This window comes from Ailuropoda melanoleuca, chromosome 7 (assembly GCF_002007445.2).
Source record: "Ailuropoda melanoleuca isolate Jingjing chromosome 7, ASM200744v2, whole genome shotgun sequence".
Taxonomy (NCBI): domain Eukaryota; kingdom Metazoa; phylum Chordata; class Mammalia; order Carnivora; family Ursidae; genus Ailuropoda; species Ailuropoda melanoleuca.
The window spans coordinates 68,838,664-68,863,833 of NC_048224.1; the positions used below are offsets into that span (position 1 = coordinate 68,838,664).

At 44.0% G+C, this 25,170-nt stretch overlaps 1 protein-coding gene across 1 annotated transcript in view; it reads right to left on the minus strand.

Moving 5' to 3' along the window:
• Nucleotides 1–243: 243 nt before the first annotated feature.
• FLT3 (fms related receptor tyrosine kinase 3) overlaps nt 244–25,170 on the minus strand; it is a 37,403-nt gene continuing 12,476 nt past the window's right edge. The window contains exons 7-20 of the mRNA XM_034665010.1: nt 24,888–24,996; nt 24,187–24,365; nt 23,270–23,376; nt 23,051–23,183; nt 22,857–22,961; nt 19,031–19,141; nt 17,961–18,114; nt 16,031–16,113; nt 15,075–15,202; nt 11,307–11,429; nt 8,886–8,997; nt 8,478–8,577; nt 7,912–8,017; nt 244–628 (exon numbers count right to left, since the gene is read on the minus strand). Of these exons, the coding sequence (XP_034520901.1) occupies nt 506–628; nt 7,912–8,017; nt 8,478–8,577; nt 8,886–8,997; nt 11,307–11,429; nt 15,075–15,202; nt 16,031–16,113; nt 17,961–18,114; nt 19,031–19,141; nt 22,857–22,961; nt 23,051–23,183; nt 23,270–23,376; nt 24,187–24,365; nt 24,888–24,996 (1,673 nt within the window). The 3' untranslated portion in view covers nt 244–505. The remainder of the gene's footprint in view (nt 629–7,911; nt 8,018–8,477; nt 8,578–8,885; nt 8,998–11,306; nt 11,430–15,074; nt 15,203–16,030; nt 16,114–17,960; nt 18,115–19,030; nt 19,142–22,856; nt 22,962–23,050; nt 23,184–23,269; nt 23,377–24,186; nt 24,366–24,887; nt 24,997–25,170) is intronic.

Here is a 25,170-nt window from a genome sequence, read left to right on the forward strand (position 1 = left end):
TCATTAGGTTCCTGCCCTCCAGTTAAGTCTTGTCCTAAGTAGGTCACATGAACAATTCAATGACAAACATTTCTAGAGAAGAGATTTTATTTCCATTCATAAAATATATCACTAAATAGCTGAAAAAGTTACATATTATTTTAAAACATAGATTTAAAAAATCATATCAGCTTCTCCTTAGCAAAATGCTTTTGTTTTATGTATTTACAAGAATATACCTCAGGTGCACGGTTTTCACTCAAGCCAGCCCGAGAAGGCCTTTGGATGTAGGCAGATGCTTCAGTAAAGTTAATTATCAGCTCTTCCTGCCTTGTGCAAAGGATGATTTGTTTGTACAAAAGTTCCTTTGAAAACAAGAGTAGATACAGAGAGCTTCTAGAGAAAAGTCCAGCAAAGCAGCAGAATATACTTTCTTTTGGTGATGAAATGAATCCTGTTTTGGTAATCTATAGCCTGTTTAAGGTGGGGGTCAGAGGGAGGATGTCCTTAAGACTAAACTGTTTCTCTAGGAGTCTTCGCCATGACCCTGGGGAGCCAGGAGCCCGGAATCCACCTCTCTACTGTAAGGTCGCCTGTTCTGGTAGCCGGAAGGACGGTCTGAGACGTGGCCATCCATGTTCTGATACATCTGAAGGTGGGAAAAAGACGGAACGCTGATTACCATTTGATGAAGATAGACGTGTCAAGGGCCTATATTGCAGATTACTTACTATTACTATACCTAAGTCTTAGAGGGTAATCTTAGAGGATATTAATAGACAAAGCAAATTCGGTTTATTAATGGAGAAATCAAGTTCTAATCAAATAGCTGATTCCGTTATTGTTTCTACTCTTGGATATAAAGTCCCAATCTAGAAATCCTCAGGCTGAACAGTAAAACCATAAAAGAGAAAGGCCACTAAAAAAGATCTGTTCATTATGCAATTAAAACAGGGGACTGATTCTTGAGTTCCACTTGGGAGGCGAGTGACTTTAAAATGTTTTTCCAAAATGAAAACGGCTCTACTTTTTGTCTGATGACAAAGTTAATGCACATGCATAAAGATATCTTTAGCAATATAGGAAGATACATAGAAAAAAGCTACAATCATCAGCGGTGACCACCATTCTAGATAGCTTGCTGCGTACACACAATTTCGTGTCGGTAGGCTCAGAGTGTAAACCCTGTTTTAGAACCTTATTTTGAATTACCAGTATGCTGTTCGCATGTTACACGTGTTACATATTTTCACTATTTACCAAATATGAGCACATTCATCCTTTTAATAGTAGCCTAGCATTCCATAGTACGGAGGCACCATAACCGACCTTTTGATGGACTGGTTATCGAACATCAACTGGGAAGTGCACCCTGGCCCTGTCTGTCTGTGGGGTGAAGGAGGGCAGTGGCATTGCTGGGTCAAAGGGGATGCACATCTGAACGGTGAAGTCCATCGCCAGGCTGCCCTGCAGAAAACTTCACTTATTTCTGCTCCTCTCCGCGGATCTGGCAACAGCTGTGTTTTCTCCCCAGCCCGGCGGCAGGGGTGTTAACCGTCACTCACGGCTCTAGCCCTTTGTCCAGCGAAGGTTTTATCTCCTTGCCTGCGTGTTTCATGATTACCAAAGTCGAACATCTTTTTCTATGTTCAATGAACATTTGCACTTCATTGCAAACAGTCTGCTTCTCTCCTTTGCCCTTTTATCTAGGGCTATGCAGGTTTTTCTTAATATTTATGAGAACTCTCTGTGATGTAGGGATCGTGCATTCTGCATTCTTTTTTAATTTCTTCCAGGGATCACGCATTCTTAGTGGGTTTGACAGACTCCCTCCCTCTCCCCACCCCTCACTACTGTGTATTTCTTTGTGTTAGTTCATTTTGATAGTCAGTTATCGTGTTCACTGAAAGGACCATCTCCTCCTCTTAATTTTTCTTTCTGGAAAACAAACAATAATAGTCTGCCTCTACCCTTAAGGATGAACGGTAACGATACATCGTTTTTGTAAAGCAAGCCTAGCAGTTGGTTATGAGCTGTTGAACCAAATGTACATCTCTAGCACTGAATTTCTAACCATCTAAGGAAGCCTGTGACGGAAATACCAGTAACACTTCAAATCCAACAGCTCCGCACCTGAGCCCATTATCTCCGATCTCCAAACCTTCTCTCCTTCCTTTATTGACAGTTCCCCTTAGCGCACTGCCCCTCCTCCAGGCCCACAATCCAGAACATTCGGCACCATCTTCTCAACCCCACTGTATTCCCACAGCCAATCAGAGACAGGTAAGTCACTGCTTTTAATGTTTTCCTGTCCATTTCTTTAAGTGATTTTTATTTATATAAGTAATTAATTAGTTTTATTGACGTATAGATGAAACACAATGTTACATCAGTTTCAGGTGTACAGCATAGTGATTCCACAAGTCTGTACGTTACGCCGTGCTCCCCACAAGCGGAGCTCCCATCGGCCACCATACGGCACTATTACAACACCACTGACAATATGCCTTGTGCGGTGCCTTTGTCCCCGTGACTTTTTCATTCCGTAACTGGAAGCGTACCTCCCATCCCTTCACCCCTTTAAGTGATTTTAAAATGAATTTTTTTATTTTTTATTTTTTTTATTTTTTTTTTTAAAGATTTTATTTCTTTATTTGACAGAGATAGAGACAGCCAGTGAGAGCAGGAACACAAGCAGGGGGAGTGGGAGAGGAAGAAGCCAGGTTCCTAGCGGAGGAGCCTGATGTGGGGCTCGATCCCATAACACCGGGATCACGCGCCTGAGCCGAAGGCAGACGCTTAACCGCTGTGCCACCCAGGCGCCCCTAAAATGAATTTTTTTAATCACACAAGTAATACATGAGTACATTCTCCTTATAAAAATTTTGAAACAGCTTTTCAAGTGTATCAATAGAAAGAGGTGTGTAAGATTTTCTTACACTTTTTAAAATGGTTTCTCTATCCATAATTATGTTCTTTTTATTCTGAATGTCATCTTTGCTTTCTCTTTTTTCTTAATCATTCTCTTCATAGTTAGTATGTGTTAGTGGTATATTTGTATACTGCTTTAATATACAATATTAATATACAGTGTAAACTAGATCCAGACTATTATATTCAAATCCAAAGTCTGACATTTACTGTGTTACCTTGGGCAAACGACTGAACCTCTCTGTATCTCAATTTACTGATCTGCAAAAGAGGTAATAATAAAACTTACTTCGTGAGATTGATGTGAGAATTAAGTGAGTTATTATGGGTAGTATATTAGTAGAGTGCATGACAAACATTCAAAAAATGTTAGCCATTAAATCATTACTATTATTAGTTCAAAAAACAACTTTTAGGTTTTCTGATCATCACTATTAATTTTGTTTTGAGGGCTACTCTAGGTTTAATTAATTCTGCCTGTATCTTTATTAGTTATTTTCTTTTATTATTATTTATTTATTTAGGGAGAGAGCACCCACAAGCATGGGGAGAAGGGAGAGGGGGAGGGAGAGGGAGGGAAAAGAATCTCAGGCAGACTCCACGCTCAGCATGGAGCCCAATGAAGGGTTCAATTCCAGGGCCCTGAGACCACGACCTGAGCTGAAACCAGGAGTCTAACGCTCAAGGAGCTAAGCCACCCAGGTGCCCCCCATTAGTTCTTTTCTTCTGCTTTGTTCATTCTCCTCCTCCTCTTCCCTCCTTATTCACGGGGGGGTTTTTTTCCTTAGCTTCTTGAGTTGAAAGTTTAAGTTGTTCATTCTCATTCTTTTTTTTTCCCTGATAAATGAATTTAGAGTTATAAATTTGGCTGGCTCCTATGGGTTTTAATAAGCAGGGTCTCTTTTTATGTCGTTTTCCTTCCTCCTCCTCCTTCTTGTGAACCAAAGGCTTCCATAAGCAGCCTGAGTTTTCATTTCTCATGCAGGGCACCAGAAGCTTTTCAGGTATTCCTGGGGATTTCCCATTCCCTGCACTGAGGTCAGTAAATGTGATCTGTGTTTGAACAGTCTCGTTTATTTTGAAATTCTCTTTCTTAAGTGGACTCACTAATCTTGCCATTTTGTGTTTTTCTATTTCCATGAATGCTCTTTGTGTCTCTCTTGCCCATTTGGTGGCGTTGATCAGGTTTCCTATGGTCCTTTTTTCTTAAATTATTATTATAAATTAAGATTATAGATTATATCTCCATTTTCACAGTGGTTATACGTACGTTTTTAACACCCATGTTATTCTTATGTGTATTTAACAGTGTGACTGGTCCCACTGTGGAACTTCTGCTCCATCCCACCAGACCTCTCGCTACCCTCTAGGAAAGCACTTGTCCTTATTCTTTCAAAGAGTCCTCTGTTGTGGGTCTTCCCTCTCTAGTCCTAACTGCTTTCAGTGTCTCAGGGGTTTGCCACAGTTACTGGTCCACAAAGATCTCATTCTGGCTTTCAAAGGCAATTACAGCCTCACTTCTTTAAAAAATATAATAAAAAATATATATGTGTGTGTATATATATTTAATATTTTTATATTTATTTTATTTTTTAAGATATTTATTTATTTGAGAGTGAGAGAGAGAACACCAGTGGGGGAGGGGCAGAGGGAGAGGGAGAAGCAGGCTCTTCACTAAGCGGGGAGCCCAATGCAGGGCTGGATCCCAGGATCCTGAGATCATGACCTGAGCTGAAGGCAGACGCTTAACTGACTGAGCCACCCAGGTGCCCCATTTCTTTATATTTATATAAATTTTTATATTTATATTTTGTATTTTATATTTACATTTATTTTATATTTGTATTTTATTTATAATATAATATAAATGAATGATACATTGATAATACATTTATGTATATTATATTTATGTTATATGTATATATTTCCTATGATTTATGGGCACAGACCTGAGAGGAGAGATGATGTGAATTCAGGCCCCTTTCCTAAAACAGCAGCTGTGTGTGTCCCTTCCTTCTGCACTCCCCCCCCCCCCCCCCCCCCCCCNCCCCCCCCCCCCCGCCTAGTTCACTCCTCATCTTTGCTCACCTCTGTTGCCACAGTCACCTCTTAACTGATGTCCTTACTTCCACTGTTAGGGTTTGCTTTCTCAAATTTACTTTTGTGCTTCCTTTCTTTCTCCTTCCTTCCTTCCTTCCTTCCTTCCTTCCTTCCTTCCTTCCTTCCAGAAATACTGGCTTAGCACTTTCTACATGCTAAGCATTATGCCAGCTACCGGGTATGTAACGGTGAACGAAACGGATGTGACCTCTGAGGTCCCCTCGTGCTGACACTGGTTATTATTTAATGACCAGTGACAGTCTCCTGCCTGTGGGACTGCATTGGGAGATGTGAAGATGGGCGGTGCGTGTGCTTGCCCTAAGGAACCACGTCTAGTGATGGGAAAGACAGACCCATAAAGTGAAAGTCTCACACAACATTACTGGGGTCTCGCATACAGTTACAGACAAGTGCTAGGGGGACCCAGAAGGACTCTGGAATCTGACTAGGGAAGCTACAGAGGTCTTTGGAGAGGACAGAACACTGGATCTGGCTCTTTTTTTTAAGTGAGGTACCATGGATATATAACTCTATATTAGCTTCAGGTGTACGATGTGATTCACGTATGTGTATATATTGCAAAATGATCACCACGATAAGCCTAGTTAACATCTGTCACCATTCGTAGCAATCTGGGTCATCAAGACAAATATTGTTTGTCCATTGTAAAAATCCTCGTTGGTTCACCACTGTCTGAATAATGCCTTAGCTCGTTATTCGGTGACCTCCCCGCTCTAACTCCATGCCACTGGGGTTGGGTTATATCTAAAAGCATTACCTATATTCTCATTTGTTCCCTGAGGGCATTTGCCTTCCCTAGTTCATGATGAAGCAAAAGCAGAGATGCCACAGAAAGCCTTCACAGGCATACGAGGAAATACTTCCCCAGGCATGCTGGCAAGGCCTGTCTCCCACCCGAGAGACTAGACATGGCTGCGCGCAGGAGGTGTGGAGGGAAAGCACATGTGGAGTGGCAACAGAGGGGGAACAAGGGTTTGCTCATAGTGGGCAGAGCGGCCTGGCACGGTTGTGTAGATGATGCCTTGCTAAGACGTGCCCAGCCAAGCGGGCAAGTGGGAACTGAGATCCAGTCTCTGCTCTGCTCCACAGGCTTCTGGACTGGATCCCGCTGCAGCAGCCAGCAGCAGTAAGAGGCTCCTCTTGGTGTGGTCACCCCCCTCCCCCAGGGGATGCTAGCATCTAACTTACCCGAAGAACATACAGCTTGCTAGCAGTGACTCTGACACTGGTAGGAAAAGGAACCCTCCATGACAGAGGGTCAGGGGGCAGAGAGGAAGAGAATGGGGGGATGCTGGAGGGGTGTCCCTGAACTCGGACACCCTCAGCTGAATCATCACCCATGGACAGTTTGCCACTCAACACCTCCTGATTCCCTGCACAGAGGGAAGGGGATTTGGACGTCCTGTGGGTGCGGGGACATGCAAGGACACTTGTATTCCAAGACAAGGGGGTCCTGAACAAAGCCAAGGGGCTTTTGAGCAGTTGCAGAGCCTGCACCCTGGTCCACTACCTTTCCAGTCTTGTTTTGCTTCATGTTCCCCCACCCACCCTATACTTTAGCCATGACCATTTATCTTCCATTCCACTTTCTCAACTTTGGACCTTTATTTATATTAGTCATCTGGGGCAGAACACCCCACTAATCCTCCATCCCCCAACAGCCAAAATACCACTCAGTCCTCACAGCTTAGTGCAAGTAACACTTCTGCGGAGCCATACCCAGCTGCCCAGTGAGGACAAATAACGCGGTCCTTTCTCTTTACCTCAACAGATCATTTCTTATTTCTCTCTATAACTCTTCTTTCAGTTTATCTTATAGTGTCATTAACTGTGTCCAGGTTGTCGGCTCAATAGCCTTGAGGTTTTCCATCTCCCCGACCTTTTTGGCTTAATTTCCTGACAATAATTTCGTTTCCGAATGTGACTTTTAAAACATCCTACCAGGAGGAAAGGACATACACCACACACCCAGGTCTCTGGAGAGACTACAGAATTGAAAATGGACTCTTAATAATTTAGAAAAAGAGAACAGACAATCCATTTAAACAATCAGGTTCCTATGTAACTAACATTTATTGAGTAACTACTAAGGGTCTGCTATGAGCCAAGTCTTTTCACTTACATCCTACTCCTCACAAATTCCTAAAGGAAGATTTATTAATCCTATATTTCAGATAGGGAAACTGAGATTAAGTGACTTAATCGAGGCCTAGAAGATGTAAATGACGGAGCCACGATTTGAACCTAGGTATTGGGGGTTCAAGTTCCCATCCTTTGTCCACTTCCTCTAGGGGATGGTTCTGTTCACTACGCCAGACTGTATTACTGAGGGGAAGAGTCAGCAAAGTGATTCCAAGTTCCCAAAGATCAAGGATGACTGACCTTGACAACCCATTTTACAGGTGCAAAAACTAAGGCCCAGAGAAGTAAAGGGATTTGCCATAATTCACATGGCGATGAGAAGATAGAGTGCTGGAGCTGGGATTAGACTCTCATGACTCCAGGTCAATGTTCTTTCCACTCTGCTGTATTACATGACGGGGCTGTGGGATTATTCCATACTAAAGCTTCCTGTTGAATTAGGAAAGGTCAGTGACCGTCAGGGATTAAGTTTTGTTTAGTTGTCTAGTCCTATGCACTGGACACTTAAAAACATTTACTTTCTTAATCAATCGGCTGAAATCTTTAGGGAAAGCTTTATCCCCCCTAAAAACACTTACCAATAAACATATCTCACCCTATACAACTTTCAAAGGGCAACCAAGACAAACTGTGCCGAGAAAGACAACGTGGAACTTGACTCTTAGGAAATCAGCGTGTGTTCTGAGTTACTGCTTTCCTTTCTCACAGTGCTTTCCCAAGTACCGTGCCCCTACATACCGCTTCTTCGGCGTCTGCCAGCTGACATCCCAAAAATGAAGTTAGATTGGGGAAGGACGGCCGTTTCCTTGAGTCAAAAGCCCAGCAGGATTGCATTATAAAGTATCTGTAAAAGCAGGAGAAGGAGGAGTAAGCTGAGGAAATGGGAATGAAGAAAAGCTGATCATTTCCCACCATTTTTGCCGGGGGGGGCTTCCCATCCTCTATGGCCTGTTTGCTTTGTGGCAAGTAATCCACTAGACTTTGAACTCACACCAGGAAGGGCAAATTAGATGACGGACGGAAATGCATCTGGGGGCCCAGAAATCAGGAGATGGAGTCTTATCACCTTCATGGACCCCTCAAGCAAAAGAATCGAAGCCCCCAATTCACCGTATCTTCAGCTGTGTTCAGAAATCCCCGAAACAAAAGGAAGAGTTTTGTTTCCTTTCCTTTTTTTTTTTTTTTTTAAAGGAATCATACGAATTTTGCATTAAGGAGTTTTACTTTCTTTCGGTCATGGGTTCGGAACGAGAGAGACTGTAAATTCCTGATTGCAGCCATCGTGCAGTCTGATTTGAACTTACATTTCTTCCGTAGCATAAAACGGCTGATCCATCTTAAATCCGCTTTGAATGAGTTTATAGAAATTAGCATCAACCGGAATACCAGGGTACGGATTGACACCTGAGGAAGACATGAGGGAGGATAAACCATCTCGTCTGTTTATTTCCTCGCTCAGTTAACAAGCATGTACGGAGAGCTCCCACGGGCCGACACTGCTGGGTGCGAGGCTGCAAGTGGGGAAAGTCACGGCTCCTGCTCTCAAGCCGGTTTGGCCGGTGGGGAAGACACCACGATAGAGCATGAAGTGGCGCAGATGTCAGACGAGTAGGCTTTGGGAGCATTAGAGGTGGCACGTCAGGCACTCTTCGATTTAGGAACGGGGATGGGCGCGGAGGGGCCAAAGGATGGCAGCAAAGTGCAAAACTTACCAAGCGAGAATATTTCCCAGAGTAATATTCCATACGACCAGACGTCACTCTTTATGGTGTAGATCCCCTCAAATAAGCTCTCAGGGGCCATCCACTTTACGGGCAGACGAGCCTGGGCGGAGTGCAGGAGGTCAGCGGTGATCAATGGGGAATGGATTGAATGGCGAAGAGTATTTCTTTTCTCTCACTCACTAGATGATAAAATTTCTTTGCTTCCTAAAGCCACTCTTACTGCTTAATGGAGAAAATGGTATTCCTCAAGGGGAAGTTTTTTTACTTTCCCATCAACATTCTAACATAATAGCCTTACAAAAAGAAATAAAAAAAACCAAACCAAACCAAAAACAACCCAACCAGATATCTTTCATTTTTGTTTAGAGAGAGAGAGAGAACATGCTTGCAAGCCGGGGGGCGGGGGGCAGAGGGCGAGGGAGAATCTTAAGCAGGCTCCACACTCAGCGAAGAGCCCAACACGCTCAGCGCAGGCTGTATCTCATGACCCCAAGATCGTGACCTGAGCCAAAATCAAGAATCAGATGCCCAACCCACTGAGCCACCCAGATGCCCCACGGCTGGCTACCTCTTTAAAACTCATCTTGAACAAAGCCCTGTGCTTGGAATGGGTAAGTTTAACAGCAGATAATGCCCATCAAGAAGTAACCAGTCAGTTGCCCGGAGGTAAGATACTGGTAAATTAGTGGAATATTTTGTTAAAGCATTTCTTGGAAGAACTTTAGTGGAAATGCCAGCGACAAGAATGTGGTGAGGGGAGCATATGTCATCACTTCCAGGAATGACACCAGGCTGGCTTCTGTGGCTTTAATACTTTCCAGTAGCACAAAAGGCAGGTTTAGAGGTCATACTGCCTCAGAGTAGAATCAAGACACGGGGGCAGGTAGGTTACTGGGACAGAGCTTTTTGTAGTATTTTCTTTTTCATGAGGTGAGGAGCCCTTCACTGTGCACGTTAAATCTGCCAAGTAAAATCAGAGCTCAAAGGGCACCTGGCTGGTTCAGTCGGTACAGCATATAACTCTGGATCTCGTGAGTTCGAGCCCCACGTTGGGTGTAAAGATTGCTTAAGGAAATTAAAAAAAAAATCGAAGCTCAAGAAAGAAACCCTATTTTAAATCCTACACAGACTGATGAGCTGACAGAATCAAACAGGCTAGTCTGGTTAATTTGATTAATTAAGGGAATTAATTGAGGTGCCAACTGGAATTCACCTTCCCACATAAGAGACCGCCAGCTAGTAAGGGAAAAACCACACAGTCACCCATGAGCTTTGATCATCTTTATGACTTCAGCTACAACGAGTGAAGTATAGATCTAAAATCAGCTGAGATGGTTATTTGATTCTAATGGGAATATAGTTTAATTTCGTTTTTAACATTTATTGGCTGTTTACCCCCCCCAAGCCAGGTGCTTTCATGTGGGTTTTATTGGTTTATTCTCACAACAATGCCAATGAGGTAAGTGGATAATCCTCATGGGAAACGCTGCATGTGTCACAGTAGTTATGCACAGACTTGGGGCTCAGACCATTCATGATCTAGTCCACGTGCTGTGTAATCATGGGCAAATCACGAGTCTGTGCCTCGGTTTCCCCACCCACAAGTGGGCACTTTGAGGACTAAATGAATGAATATATGTGAAGCGCTAAGAATGTGAGCTTAGCACATGGTAAGCACAATGTCAGTACTTGTTGCCACTCTTATTTCACAGGTGGGGACAATAAAGCACAGAGAAATTCCAAAAAAGAAGAATTAGGGGCTTAATTCAAGGTGTTGTGATTCTTACAAGCCACTCTTTGCAGTACACAATTTTATCATCTAGTATTTCCAATAGTTCTTAAATAACACATCTGTCCCAAGTTGGGTTTTGTTCTGTTTTTTTGTTTTTTTCGCCAGTAGATTTGGTCATATTTTAGGTCTCCCTGTGTGACAGTAATAAGATGCGAAATATTCATTAGCTAATATTTAATTTAAATGCTGTGCCCTTTTGCAATTTACATTTAATATTTAATTTACATGCTGTACTTTAAAAAATGCTTTATTATAGCGACTGCCAGATTCCCATAATTGGAAACACAACTCTAGTCGCGTCACAGCTAAGGGAACTCAAGTAAGTTCAAGTAACGAGTTTTTTTTTAAGTGTGGATTGTACTCTAAGGTCCCTAATTGGTCTGTTCCGAGTAGCCCCAGGACAGATGTGATGCTATCCCGCTCAGTGTTTCTTATAACTGGGATATTCCCTGAAGCTCCAGAAAAAGCTTTTGAACCGAAGAAAGCTGACTGTGGTCAGTAGGTTTTTGGACATTGCCATCCATCAAACCCGCACTACGGTGAGTGAGGTTGTCTACTGTCCCAATGACAAAACACAAAATAACAGTATAAAAATATGTGAGAAATAGCGGCCTCACGTTGCCCCTGACAACATAGTTGGAGTCATTCCTGATATCCCGGGCCAGTCCGAAATCGCAAATCTTCACCACTTTCCCGTGGGTCACGAGCACGTTCCTGGCTGCCAGGTCTCTGTGAACACACTACAAAGAATGAAATCGGAGTGTTATTTCCTCTGACAGAGATTACCGCAGAGTGCAATTTTGCGTCCAGTTTCGAGTTCAGCAGAAGTTACAGACGAAGGAAAGTGTGGCTCATCGACGTGTCTTATCTTTACCGGGCCACCGGTAGTCGTCACGTGTGACGTGCAGCCCAGAGGGGACACAGATGGCCCGATTCTTCTGCTGTGCTGGGTGCAGTCATTTGTGCTGCTTATGGAACGTTCCCGGAGCCCAAGGGGATGGGTTCTTAGCAAGAAGATCAAACCTGGCTGGGTGTTGTGTCTTCCCATAAATAAAAGACACGATACCGGGGCCCAGTGTTGAGCTCCCTCCCAAGGGGATTTTCAGAGGCCGTTGTCCAGCGCTTTTACTGTGGGATGGAGAAAATTATCTCTTTTCTGACTGGAAAACAGCTTTGGCAATGAGAGTACGAACAGAGAAAATATTTGGGGAAAAAACAGAACGAAAGATAAGTTTGGGAAGGGTGACTAAAGTGGAATTAGGAGCCCCTGGGTGGACAGAGGACATGACGTGAATCCAAGTGGTCTGGCAAGAGAATGAACTCTAAGAAGGAAGATACTCAAAGGAGCAGAGCACTAGGTGCCAAAGGTCCAAGGATTCTCTTCAATCTTGAAAAGATAGAAGCAAAAACCAGGCAGACTAAAATCCCCCTAGCTCTCCTTCCTCCGTCTCCAGTTTTCTGAGAGGCTGTCCGCTGCCTGTAGACTCACTGACACTTCACCACCTTCCTACCGGCCCCCTGCACCCTGCCTTCCCCCTCCCAGATGTCTGCCCCAGCTGCCTGGGCTAAGGCCCGCAGTGACGTGCTCGACACCAAGCCAGCTGAGATTGGATTTGACCTCCTGGTGGCACCTGGTACTGCTGGCCCAGCCCCTCCTCCTTCAGGTCCCTCCTTCTGTGAATTCAGCACGTCCCCGGCCCCTGTTTTCTTCCTACTGCCTGGTGGACCCCATTTCCTTCGGGGGCTCCATGCCAGCCTTCTCTCATTCCCCAGGGCCGCACCCTCTCGGTCTGCATCCTCCTCTGAGCCACTTCGTCCAAACCGAGGGATGCAACTACCATCACCAAACCTCTGTTTCCAACCCAGGCATTTCTCTTGAGCTTCACATAGGCATATCTGCTGGACTAGGCCCTTCTCTGCTGCCCCAGGAACCACAAGCCACGCATTTCACTCGTGACCTTTCTCAACAGACTTCCTCCTGATTTCAAATATTCTGCCCTATCCCATGTTCCCTGCTGGTTTTCCTTTTCCTCAAAAATCTCCTCTAGCCGAAGCACAAGCTCCTTCCCCAAACCTTTCCTGCACCGCCCCCGCCCTCTCCCCCACTCCCGGTTCTGATGTGTCTGTGCTTCCCCTGGGTGCCCAGAGCTCACTTGAGCACAAATATTTACCACATTACACAGTCATCTTTGATTTGCATGTCTGCTCGTCTCTTTCTCCCTTGTTGGTGATAAGCTCTGACTATCTCAGTGCCTAGCACCGCTCTTGGCACTAGTCAGGGCTCGAGTTAATGCTGGATGCAGTCATGGAAGCTACGGGGAAAGCAAGGAGCAACCAGAGAAGTAGGGAGAAAAGATGAACAGGAGACAGTGACATCATGGTGCGGAGGATAGGGCCTAAAGGGAAAACAAAGGGAGAGGGTCTAAGACACAGGATATTCCTCAAAAAATTCTTATTATAACAAGCCCAGAGGGGGAAAAAGCAGCGTCCCTTGGCCTCCAGTTGTGAGTAGTTTGCGTATTTATTTCACAACAGGCAGCAAACCAGACCAGACGATCGAGGTGGTGGCCTTCCACGGTCTATAAAGACATGCAAGCACTATTTTAGCTGGTAGGTGAACTATAGATAAAGCAATTATAGGCACACTTGAGAAAAGAGGAATACAACAGCAGGCAGGGAAGATGAGGAGAAGAATGTGCCTCAGAGAGAGGACTGGATAAAGAAGATGTGGTCTATATACACAACGGAATATTACTCAGCCATCAAAAAAATGAAATCTTGCCATTTGCAATGACATGGATGGAACTAGAGGGTATTATGCTAAGTGAAATAAGTCAGTCAGAGAAAGACAATTATCCTATGATCTCACTCACAGGTGGAATTAAAGGAACAAAACAGAGGATCGTAGGGGAGGGAGGAAAAAATAAAACAAGATGAAATCAGAGAGGGAGACAAACCATGAGAGACTCTTAACTACAGGAAACAAACTGAGGGCTGTTGGAGGAGAGGCAGGTGGGAGATGGGGTAACTGGGTGATGGGCATTAAGGAGGGCACATAATGGAATGAGCACTTAGTGTTAGATAAGACTAATGACTCACTGAACTCTACCTCTGAAACTGATAATACACTATATGTTAATTAATTGAACTTTTTAAAAAAAGAATGTGCCTTAGAGATGAGGGGTGGGAGAATATTATGAGACCGGAATTTTTTTTTTTAAGTACTGAGCAAGGAGGCCCACATTCGGAAAAAGAAAAGGAAAGACGGTACTTTCAACATGAGGGGAAAAAAACCCCTTGAGATTCTAACTGGAGTTGTGTTAAACATACAGATTAACTTGGACAGAATTAGCTTTTCTAATAAACCCTGAATCTCTCCTACATGAACATGGTAGAGCTCACTTATTCATGCCTCTTTTTTGCCGTTTAATCATGTTTCATGTGGGTCTGGTTTATTTCTTGTGTTTATCTCAAGATGCTTCGCAGGCTTGGTTGCTATTGTGAACATTTTTTTTCTATTCTTCAAAGTTGTTGATTCATTTCATGTTAATCTTTTTTTAAGTTGAGGTATACCTGACCTATGACAATATATTAGAGAAAGCAATTTTTAAAAAAAAAATACAGTTGAAATGATTTTCTCCAAAGTCAGGGAGAAGGAGGAGAGAGGAGGCAAAGGAGGGACATGGAGGAAAGAGGGAGAAAGAGAAGCAAAGATTCAAAGGAAAAAGAGGAGAGAAGAGTTTGGGAAATACACAGAAGGTAACAGAACGTAAGACAGTGTGGACAGAAAGCAGCTAGAGGAATGACTTTCATCAGCTCACAGGCAGGAGACGCTTGAAATGTCCAAGAACAGGGCTGAAAGACAATTATAGAAAGAATGCAGCATTGAGGTAGAAACCATGGTTCGAGGCAGGCTCCACAGCCCTCACATCACAGCCCTGTGGGTCTGGGATCAGCATCGGGGAGGTAGCAGGTGCACAGGGATCCTGCTATAGCCCACCCCTCTTGCCAGGGGCCAAGCACACTGTGTTTGAGGCCCCGCTTACCTAGGGTCAAATGCCCATGCGCAGGGCACTGGCCGTCCAAGGAAGGACTGATACTGCACGCCTCGCTTTGCTTTTCTATCTGGAACCTCAGGGGACTTTGGACTGCCTGGGAGGGCTTCGATAACCATTGTCTAGTAAGGGATCTCAGGCCTTCCCCCTGTAGTTCACCCAGGGCTGGTGTGATGAATGTTCTAGGTGGTTCCAACAGTGAAGATGGTGTTGGATGGCGGGGGAGACAGACTTTAAGCGATACAAGTTAAAATAAGAAAAAGGAAAGCACATCTCATTTCCAAAATTATCTTGTTGTTGCTGTTAGTTTCTCTTTCAAAAGGGGCTTACCGACTTAAATTCCAGAAATTCCATTCCTTTGGCAACTTGATAGGCAAAGCAAAGAAGGTCTTCAAATGTCAGCACATTCAAGTCCTCTTCTTCTTCCAGCCTTTTTTGGTTTTCATATTCAATTTCATCTGTAAAACAAAACTGGTCCTCATGCTTGCCCCAAGTCTAAGAGGTCGCCCCATTCCATCACCATGGGGAGGTTATCAAAGCCACAATGGGGAGGGGCGCCCAGCCTACAAAGGAAGCTCCCACCTCATTTTCCCAGTAGCACTGGGGCTAACGCATTCGCGCTAAACCTGTGGGCTCTGAAGGCTCAGCCAAAGCTTCCTTTTGGTTAGAGGGGCGACCTCTCCAGCTGCTTTGGTGACAGACGACCTCCTGATCAGTCAGAAGTTTCCGATCCTCCTCTTTTGTGCAACGTAGTTTTGTCACGTGGGAAAGTATTCACATTGCGCCACCACGTTTCATGAACTACATTGGGCACTTACTGTACTTCCACTTAATCCTACCAATGGTACTATGACGAAAGTACTATTAGGCCCATTTTATAGATGACAAAATTGGGGCTCAGATGCTTACATAAATTGTCCAAAGTCTTCCAGCCAGAAAGTGAAGGAACCCAAGGTTAACCCAACTTCTGTCTGATTTCAGAACTCATCATTTTTCCACTTATCGGTAATTGATGGCTCTAATTTATTTATGAGTTTATTTTTAAATTCAACCTGGCCAAATAAAATAGCCCTCAGTGTTTGTTAGTTGCATGCTGACATCAAATGCACAACATATAAACTGTTGGCTTTTCACTACCCTTAAAGCAAATATGTGTTAATAAAGCCTACAGGTGACATTAGCAAAGACAAACATGATTTGCATTTAGACACTTTTTAAAAAACAGCTAACAGAATTCCCGTATCTGTTTCTATTTTAGGGTACTACTAATTAGAATCAAATATTACCTTCGGATTGAAATGAATTCCCATTGAACCCTGAGATATGATCCAAGTCCTGGTGTATCTGAACTTCTCTTGAACCAGGCATACTATTAAAAAAAAATTATTTTGTCATTTATGTTCTTCTCCTGAGTGGACATTCTATTTAAAAAAATACAATTCATCAACGAAATGAACCCCAGTTACAAATGGGCTCTTAGATTAAAAGCACAGCATCCACTTGTCCATGTTTTTGCGTGTGTGGGCATTAAAAACGTGTAGAATTGAGTCTGCCAGGTCTAACGAGGAGAGGAGTGATCCCCATTATCTGCACAGGGTCCCACAGTTCAAACAGGACCTCACTCAGTCCTTGCTGCAACTTGACAAGCTGGGTGTCAGAGTCACATTTTATAAAAGACTTGGTGAGACAAATGTGATTTGCTGCACTTACGAAGCTAACAAAATGTACAATTAGGACCCACACCTCTTCTGTTTCTAAAAGCCCACTTCCCCTGTGAAAGTTCCTGTAATACACATCTTCTATAAAGACCTATGTTTCATCCTTCTTTTCTCAAGCTGGTCTTTGTAAATAAAGCACATTTCCTTTTCCCGTGAAATTAATAAATAGTAATAACAAAACTCTCTTTTGTGGTGTATAACACAAAATTCTTCGCTGAGGAATTCTGTGTGCGTTATATACAGACGATGATTCCATTTATTCCAGCATACAGATTCACCCCAATTTACAATTTCCATATCTTTGAAACATGGCTTTATGCTTGCAGACCACAAATATTCCTAAGTCGTTTCACTGTGTTTAATAGCCCAGAGACTAGAATGAAGCCAAGGCCCTGCTGACCAGCATTAGCTGTTGCTAACCGTGGAGTTCCACAGATCACACCATCTGACTCTAAGAGACTCTATTCTAGAGCACAGATGACGCTGCAGAATTTTCCATTTTAGAATACGAACTAAGAAATGACTGTGAAAGACAAGACTGGTGTGACAGGCATGAATTGGTTCTGGGCAACCACACAAAGACGCCCGCGGGGATCTCCAAGGGGCCTCCCGGCTTTAAGATGCTAAGTCTCTGTGTCAGACCGTAGAAGCCCAAAGGCCTGAAACCCACACGCTAGGAAAAACAAGGCTGGAATCTCAAACGCACCCTCCGAAAGTCCCTCAGTGAAGACAAGTCTCTAAAGACCGGCCGTTAGGATAGGGAGAGCTTTCACATGTGTGGAGGCAAGAGGCAGACACTGTGGCTTGAGGAATCATTCCATGAAGAATGCCTGGGAATTCATTCAGAGAAAGGTGTTACATGATGTTCACGTAATTAGCGGGAAATTTCCAGGGATGAGGACGAGCGTCCCACCAGACTCCTACAGCCCTCATTTATGCATGCTAAAACAAAAAATCCTAACAGGACCGAGGATCACCCAGGCTCCCCACGGGTGGCAGAATATACAGCACAGAGCCTAGAGACAAAGGTTACCGCTCCTTCATTTCATCCGCATCACGTTATGTCAACTGATTCTTTCTAATTTTTGAAAATCCAGTTTATGAGTTCAGAGCTCTTTTGCACCAAACTCCCAAGACCTGAACTACTCTCTAGAAACATGTCAAGGACTTTGGGAAAAGTGTTCATTCTTTCTACCGATTCCTATGTGTCATCCAGGAGAGTTGAAAGACTAAATAATGCACTCTTCCCCAAACTGAATATGTGTCCAGAGTGTGATTCAGGCACAGGTGGACAGCCCCTGAAAGTGAAAGTCTCATTGTTCCAAATCAACAGAGAAACTGGGGGGAAGATAAGTGACCTTTCTAGATCTTAGAGCCCACAGACCACACAATGCTGAACTATGGCCTTCAGAGACTGGCCAGTGTGGGGTGTTTAACCATCATACTGGGGCTGTGTTCTGTAATGTATAATTGTGAAACCCTGGCCCACTTCTCTTACCTGGAATTTGGTTGTGATTGGAAAGTGGGGTAAAAACTGAAATTGTGTTCCTTGAAAATCTCTGTCCATGTCCTGTGAAATTTTTCTCTTTTATTTCTTAGATAGTTGAGAAGATCACCATAGCAACAATATTCAAAAATCAAGTAAATTGGTCCTGAAAGAGAATTTTCATTGTAGGTATACAAATTCCAAATAATTCATTATAGGGATACAAATCCCAAATAATTCTTTCATATGTCTGTGTGGCAGACAGCATCATCTATGAGAGCCTACTTCTCCCGACTTTGGGAGAGCACAACTTTTTCTGATCTTCTCTCTTCTTATGCTTTACACTCAATTTTGGCTTTTGGCTCTACCTCCTTTGGAAAGCAGTATCTTCCTGCCTACCACCTGGGCCCCTGTTGTCCATTGCCTCACCAATAACCACCGGCCACTTGGATTCTCCAGTTTGCAACTGGAGATAATATGCCAGCTGCATTGTGAGCCCTCGGCAAATCTATGCCGATCTGTTGTTTGCCTGAGGAGAGAGATACAGGTCACGAGTATCCTCCTAGGTCCATTTGCTCTTGTTCTCTTCTTTTTTGTCCTAGTGCCAGAAGGAATGATCCTCGAGCACATCTTTCTGGTATTTCTAGACAGAAGTGAATCAGAGCACATGCTCCAGTGAATGCTGGGAAAATGAAGTTTGAAATCCTGCCTTCGCGGTGCCTTATTTGAAGCAGCCCAAAGGCGGCCACGGCCAAGCTCTGCAGCCATGTTCCCCACTGCACTGAGGCCAGCCTCCCAGCCGGGGGAGACACTCCATCTGAGCAGGAAGAGTGAGATACCACAACGTGTACCTTCAGTGCTGTTGCTGTTGTTAAGTAGGTTAGAATTATGTGGCATATCCCAGCACAGAGAGGCATTATCCACACTGACCCATCTGATTTCAGGGTGTTCAGTGTCTAACTCCTCTGGGGTTTCAGGGCCCCTACTATGACTGAGGAAAGAGGAAAAATGGAGAACAAATGTCCTCTTTGTCTTCAGGCGAAAATATTTTTGATGAGATGTTTTGAGTAGGAATTGATTACCTGACAGTGTGCATGCCCCCAGCAGATTCACGATATTCTCGTGGTTTCCCAGGTGAGTCATCATTTTGAGTTCAGACATGAGAGCCTCTCTTTCAGAACTGTCTGCCTTTTCTGTCAATGGAAAAGCATAAAAAAATATAAAATGAAAATGAAATAGGTATTTTAGATCATTTAACAAATGAAAACTTTCTTCAGTTCATAGCAGATTTGCATGAAAATTTTAAAACGCATAAAATAATACACAAGTTTCGAATAATAAAAATGTCGTGTGCTTAAGATAGCATTTCAAAGATTGCAGTATAAAAGTTTAGTCTGATAATGTGCCTTTCTACTGGATGTTCCTCTACCTACCAAAATAAAAATCTTTATAGCTGACCCTCAAAATGGAAATAAAAGAAAGAAAGAAGAAAAAAAAAGAAAGAAAAAAAAAAGAAATAGAAGGATACAGGGGCACCTGGGTGGCTCAGTCTGCCTCTGGCTCATATCATGATCCCAGGGCCCTGGGATCGAGCCCCCCATTGAGCTCCTTGCTCAGCGGGGAGCCTGCTTTTCCCTCTCCCGCTCCCCCTGCTTGTGTTCCCTCTCTCACTCTCTCTATGTCAAATAAATGAATAAAATCTTTTAAAAAATTTTTTAAAAGAATAGAAATAGACATAGTAATAGATACAGATATATAGATATTAGTGTTGTAGTACAGTAAGCCCATCATTTGTCTCTAGAATAAACTGTTATATATTCAAAACAAAACAAAACAAAACAAAATGAAACGCATGATTTTCCTCCACAGCAGAAGTTAATAAATATCCAGAAGGGAGAAACATAACTTTTTTTTTTTTTTGACTCTTGGATTTGTTGGACACAGAGATAAGATAGGAACGTTAGCGAGGTTGGCTCCAGCCTGTGGTCCTCAGGTCTAAAACCTTAAATTTGTCAATGGGTCCAATGGTGACAAGGTCAAAGAGACCAATTCCCACTAACCAAGTTCTCAAAAGACTCATTAATTGATCGTGAGAAACATAACTGCCAAATAGGCTGGAACGTACCCGTTGGCCAGGGCCTTCTCTCCCTGAAGATAAGTCTAGACAGCTTGGTAAATTGTGCTCATAATCTTGCTTAGAAGCATAACATAAGGGTAGTTATTGCGAAACTCAAAGGTCTCATGTCACTGAGACTGAGTGTCCAGGCGATCGGGGCACCCCTGCCCAGGAGGGTGCTGGAGCCCGAGAGGTCAGGGCAGGGTCTTTGGACTTTCCACTCCAGGCGCCAGGCACCCACTCCTCTGTTAATGTATTCTTTCTTATAGACATAGTAACTTTTCTTTACATCAATGAAGACTTGATTTCCAGGTGTCATTATTTTGTCTTGAAAGACACCTAGCCTTTATGCTAACTTTTCCAGATCACTGATGCCATCTATTTTGACTTATGAGCTCTTGGGGGGTATCCTTACTACCAACATCTCGGCATGGGAGTGAGATTCTTCACCGTGAGTGCTATGACCCAATAGTATGGGTCATGTCTATGGTGCACTAGTCTGGGTCATGTTTTCTGCTGTTTCATCTTTCATAGGGGTCCATGGCTTTCAAATGTTCATGTCTTGGTCCTCACAACCAAAATAATATATTTTATGATGTGCTTAACTTTCTGAAAGCATTTTCATTACCTGACTTTCATTTATTCTTATCCATTCATTCACTGAACAAGTATTTATTGAATGCCTACTGTGTATGAGGCAATGTGCCAAGCAATGGGGAAATGAAAGATAGATAAGGCACAGCCCCTGTCTTCTTGGAGTTTAGAGTCTCCTGGAAAAGGAAGACAAGTAAACAAACAATTACAACATAGTATGATAAATGCGAAGTGGCATATGAATGGAGGGGAGCTGGGGGGTCACACAAGAGGGACACCTAATGTAGCCGTGGAGAGGTATGGAGGAGACACTAAGTGCCTGTGCTGGGACCTGAGGAAAACTAAGAGTTAACCAAGTGAATTTACAGTGGGAAGGGAGAGAGAACATTCCATACTGAATACAGAAAACACAGTAAACAGATACAACCCCTGTCCTCATGAGGCTTACAGACTAATGTGGCAGATAAGACATTAATGGGATAATTAAGCAAATATGTCATTATAACTGTAATAAATGGCATGGGAAAGAAGCCTACGGAGAGCTAACAGAGCACACGGCAAGGAACTTGATCCCTTCTGTGGTGTGAGAGAAGGCTTCCCTGGGGAAGTGATATTTGTGCTGAGATCTGAAGGAGGAGTGGGAGAGAACTACGTGAAAGGGGAAGGGTGAGCAGAGGGATTGGCCTGCACAAAGGCCCTGGGATGGGAGGGAGCGTGGAGCTCTGGAGGAACTGAAAGACCAGTGTGCTGCCATGCTGAGTGGGAGGTGGGGAGGTGGGGAGGTAGGGAGGTGCACAGCCAGATCGCGCAGGGCTGTGTAGACTACTTCAGGAGTAATCAAAAGCACCTGGCAACGTTAAGTAGGAAAATGACCCGCTTTGCGTTTCATCATCGTCACTTGGGCTTCAATATTGAGAATCCAAAAGGAGGTGAGAGTGCATATAGGATACCTGCCTGGAAGGCTAGGGCAACTGTTGGTTCAGGAGAGGTAGATTTGGGCAAGAGATGAGGAGAGGAGCACCAAGCCGGGAACCTGAGAGGGACGGCCTGTAGGGTGCTAGAACGAAGATGGTTCCGGGTTTGCCTGACTGTGGCGAATGTGGCTAGTCACTGGTTCTTGTATTCAATCACGGACAAGGGAGCGCTGATGGAGGGCCAGGGTTGGAGGAGTTCAGTCTGAGTTCGGGAAACTTTTGAGACACCCAAGCATCTGGACATGAGGCTCAGAAGGGAGGCGCGACTGTGAGAACCATTGGTACACGGGATAAAGCCATGGGTGTCGTTGACACAGTCTGTGGCGAGCGTGTGGAGTGAAAAGGGAAGGAGGCCCAGGAGCAAGCCTTCAGGAACCCCACATAGAAAGCTGGGTAGAAGACGAGGAGCCAGCAAAGGACTGTGAAGCAGGCCGAGGGGAGGAAGAAAAACAAAAGAATATGGTGACATGGAAACCAGAGGAAGAAAGCATTCAAAGGACAGAACAGTCAGTTGTGCCAATTTATGCTGAAAATTCGAGCAGCATGAAGACTGAAAGATGCCCATTAAACTTAGTTTTTTGCAGGCTTCCTATCACCTCAGCAAAACCCAACTGGGGCGCTCTGGCTAAGTGAGTGATGCTGAGGGGAGGGATGGCGGCCGAGGCCAGGTGGGAGGGCATGAAGCCACGAGTGGGAAGTGAGAATACAGACGGCTTCAATTTGTTCTTCTGCCCAGAGTCTGTGTCAAACTGTGAGAAGCAACATCTGCCTGTAGTAACAGTAGCCCCCGATATTGAAGCTGGAAACACTCAACAAAACCAGAAGAGGAAGAAGAGGTGGAGTTGTGCGTTCATGACTTGTGTGTGATATTCACAACTTGGTTGAACCGAACCCCAACTCAGTCCCCTTTTAGCCTTGAAGCATGGCAAGCAGTAACATTAAAAATGATGGAAAAGAGTAGATAAGGACGCAGGAGATCATGCCCCCATTTTTGTGCACTGTGTGGACATCATTCCACTTTACTGTACCTTTTTTTTTAAAAGATTTTATTTATTTATTTGAGAGAGAGAGAGAGAGAGAGATAGCGACAGAGAGCACAAGCAGGGAGGAGAGGGAGAAGCCCCGCCTGATGCGGGGCTCGATCCCAGGACTCTGGGATCACGACCCGAGCTGAAGGCAGATGCTTAACCGACTGAGCCACCCAGGCGCCCCACTTTACCGTACCTTTCAGCATTTTGACTGCCACCTGGATCGAGACTCCTGTTTTACTAATTCCATAAGCTGTTGCATTCATCACTTTTCCGAAAGCACCTGATCCTAGTACTTTTCCTGCAAGACAAATGGTGAGTGAGGGTATGTTAGAGATCTTCCAATAGAAAGGAAATGCTACAGAAACATTGGAGCCATTCCATTCTTACCAAATTCTAAATTTTCTCTTGGAAACTCCCATTTGAGATCATATTCATATTCTCTGAAATCAATGTAGAAGTACTCATTATCCAAAGAGCCAGTCACCTGTACCATTTGCAGCTGGCTCTCATACCTAAATTGCTTCAGAGACAAAATAATGGGTCAATTAGCAACAGGCAGTCCCTCAGAAAAGGGATACAGGGATGAATTTTTACCTTTGCTTTTACCTTTTTGTACTTGTGACAAATTAGCAAGGTTAGAATGGCAATGAAGGGAAGACAAAGCCCGACTGTTGCATAGAAGGAGATGTTGTCTTGGATGAAAGGGAAGGGCCCTGCAAGGCAAGAGTGTCACTGAGTAATGAACCTATGTTCCTGGTTGATGGAGTGGAATCTCATTATCATCTCTCACCTCCTGTTTGAGAAACCATCATTTGCAGTCCTTGCAAGCACTTGACACATACCCACCTCCCCACAGAAAATCAGGCCATGTTCATCTAAAGGACAAGTTCCCTTCCTAGAAAATTCTGAATGATTTTGATCCTATTTTTACAAATCACTTACTAGGGTTATACAAATGACACCTAGTTAAACCATGGGATATATAAGTCAGATAAAACAAAGAAGAGAGAGAAGAAGTTTGTCCTCTCCTCATGAAGGTATCGTATGACCGCTAAGTTAGTTTGGGACGCTGGTGATTCCCACCTCTCAGTATAGGCGGGGAGTTTTCCGACTTGTTTAAGGATGGGGGGTTCTAAAAAACAAACTCAAAACTATAAAACACAGGCTAAAGAAACAGAAGGAGACTAACCAAGAGGGAAAATGGTAGAGACCCCAAATTACTGAATCAGTTTCTCTCGACTTGGATCTTTCAGTAGACACTTCCTGTTCTGGGGGTTTATCGTTCGACCTCCATCCCTGAAACGCGTGAGTCACACTCACGTAAGTAGAAGTAGGAGTCTGCCCCTGAATTACAAAATTGCATACGTTCAGTGGGGATTCTTGCCTGACTCAAGAGCCTTCTTGTCTCACACACCGAACCTACACGCTCTGGTGAAATTCCCCAAATAAAAGCCAGTGGCGGGGACGGCCTTCCAGTGGGGAATTCCTGGAGGTGGTACGTTGCGACAGCAGCTGATGGATACCTGACGAGTTTAAAAGGATTGTTTCACAAGATGTGCCAAGGGAATTGTAGGCACAACACTTCACCAGGAATCCTTTCATGGCCTCACTCATGTTAAGGGTGCTGCTCGATACCCACTGGCCGAACACTTTTCTGTTAGCCTTTATATTCCAGATTCCTTCTGTGATCTCCTCTGTGCAGCTGAAAAGAAATGCCAGACAGAGAAGTTAGGCCAGTGGGGCTGTTGTCAGATGAGAGGTTAGGGTTTGTCTAGGGAGCTTTGAAAGGGATTCGCTGTTATAAGTCATCAGAAACAAGGGGAATGAAGCATGAGAGACTATGGACTCTGGGAAACAAACTGAGGGCTTCAGAGGGGAGGGGGGTGGGGGAATGGGATAGACTGGTGATGGGTAGTAAGGAGGGCACGTATTGCACGGTGCACTGGGTGTTATATGCAACTAATGAATCATCGAACTTTACATCAGAAACTAGGGATGTACCGTATGGTGACTAACATCATATAATAAAAAAACATTAAAATAAAAAAAATAAGTCATCAGAAACAATCTGCAACCATTGAGAGTTATGGTTGACTCAGAAGGTAAACATTTTAAACACTTCATCATTTCTTCTTAAACTGTATTCATGAGAAAGAGTCAACATGTCAGAGAGAGGGTGAGTTCTATGTTCTTCCAGCACAAGACACACCGATGTCCTCCTTACTTGGAAGACTTGTCTGAACACTTCTTCCAGGTCCAAGATGGTAAGGGGTAGCCGTCAGAGGAACATGAAGCCTGACTTGCTGACGTCTCGGCTAGCACCTGAGGCTTCCCTATAGAGAATAACACAGAAAATAAGCTCCTGTGGTACGGGACTTTCCAGAAATGGCTTCAGCGTTCACTTCATCGAGGCTGCCCGCCTGCTCCAGGCCGTTTGTGCCTCGGCGAGGGTGTCTCATATGCAGGATGACTCAAGCCCTCTGGTTATTCCCTTTGTGCCCCTTGTA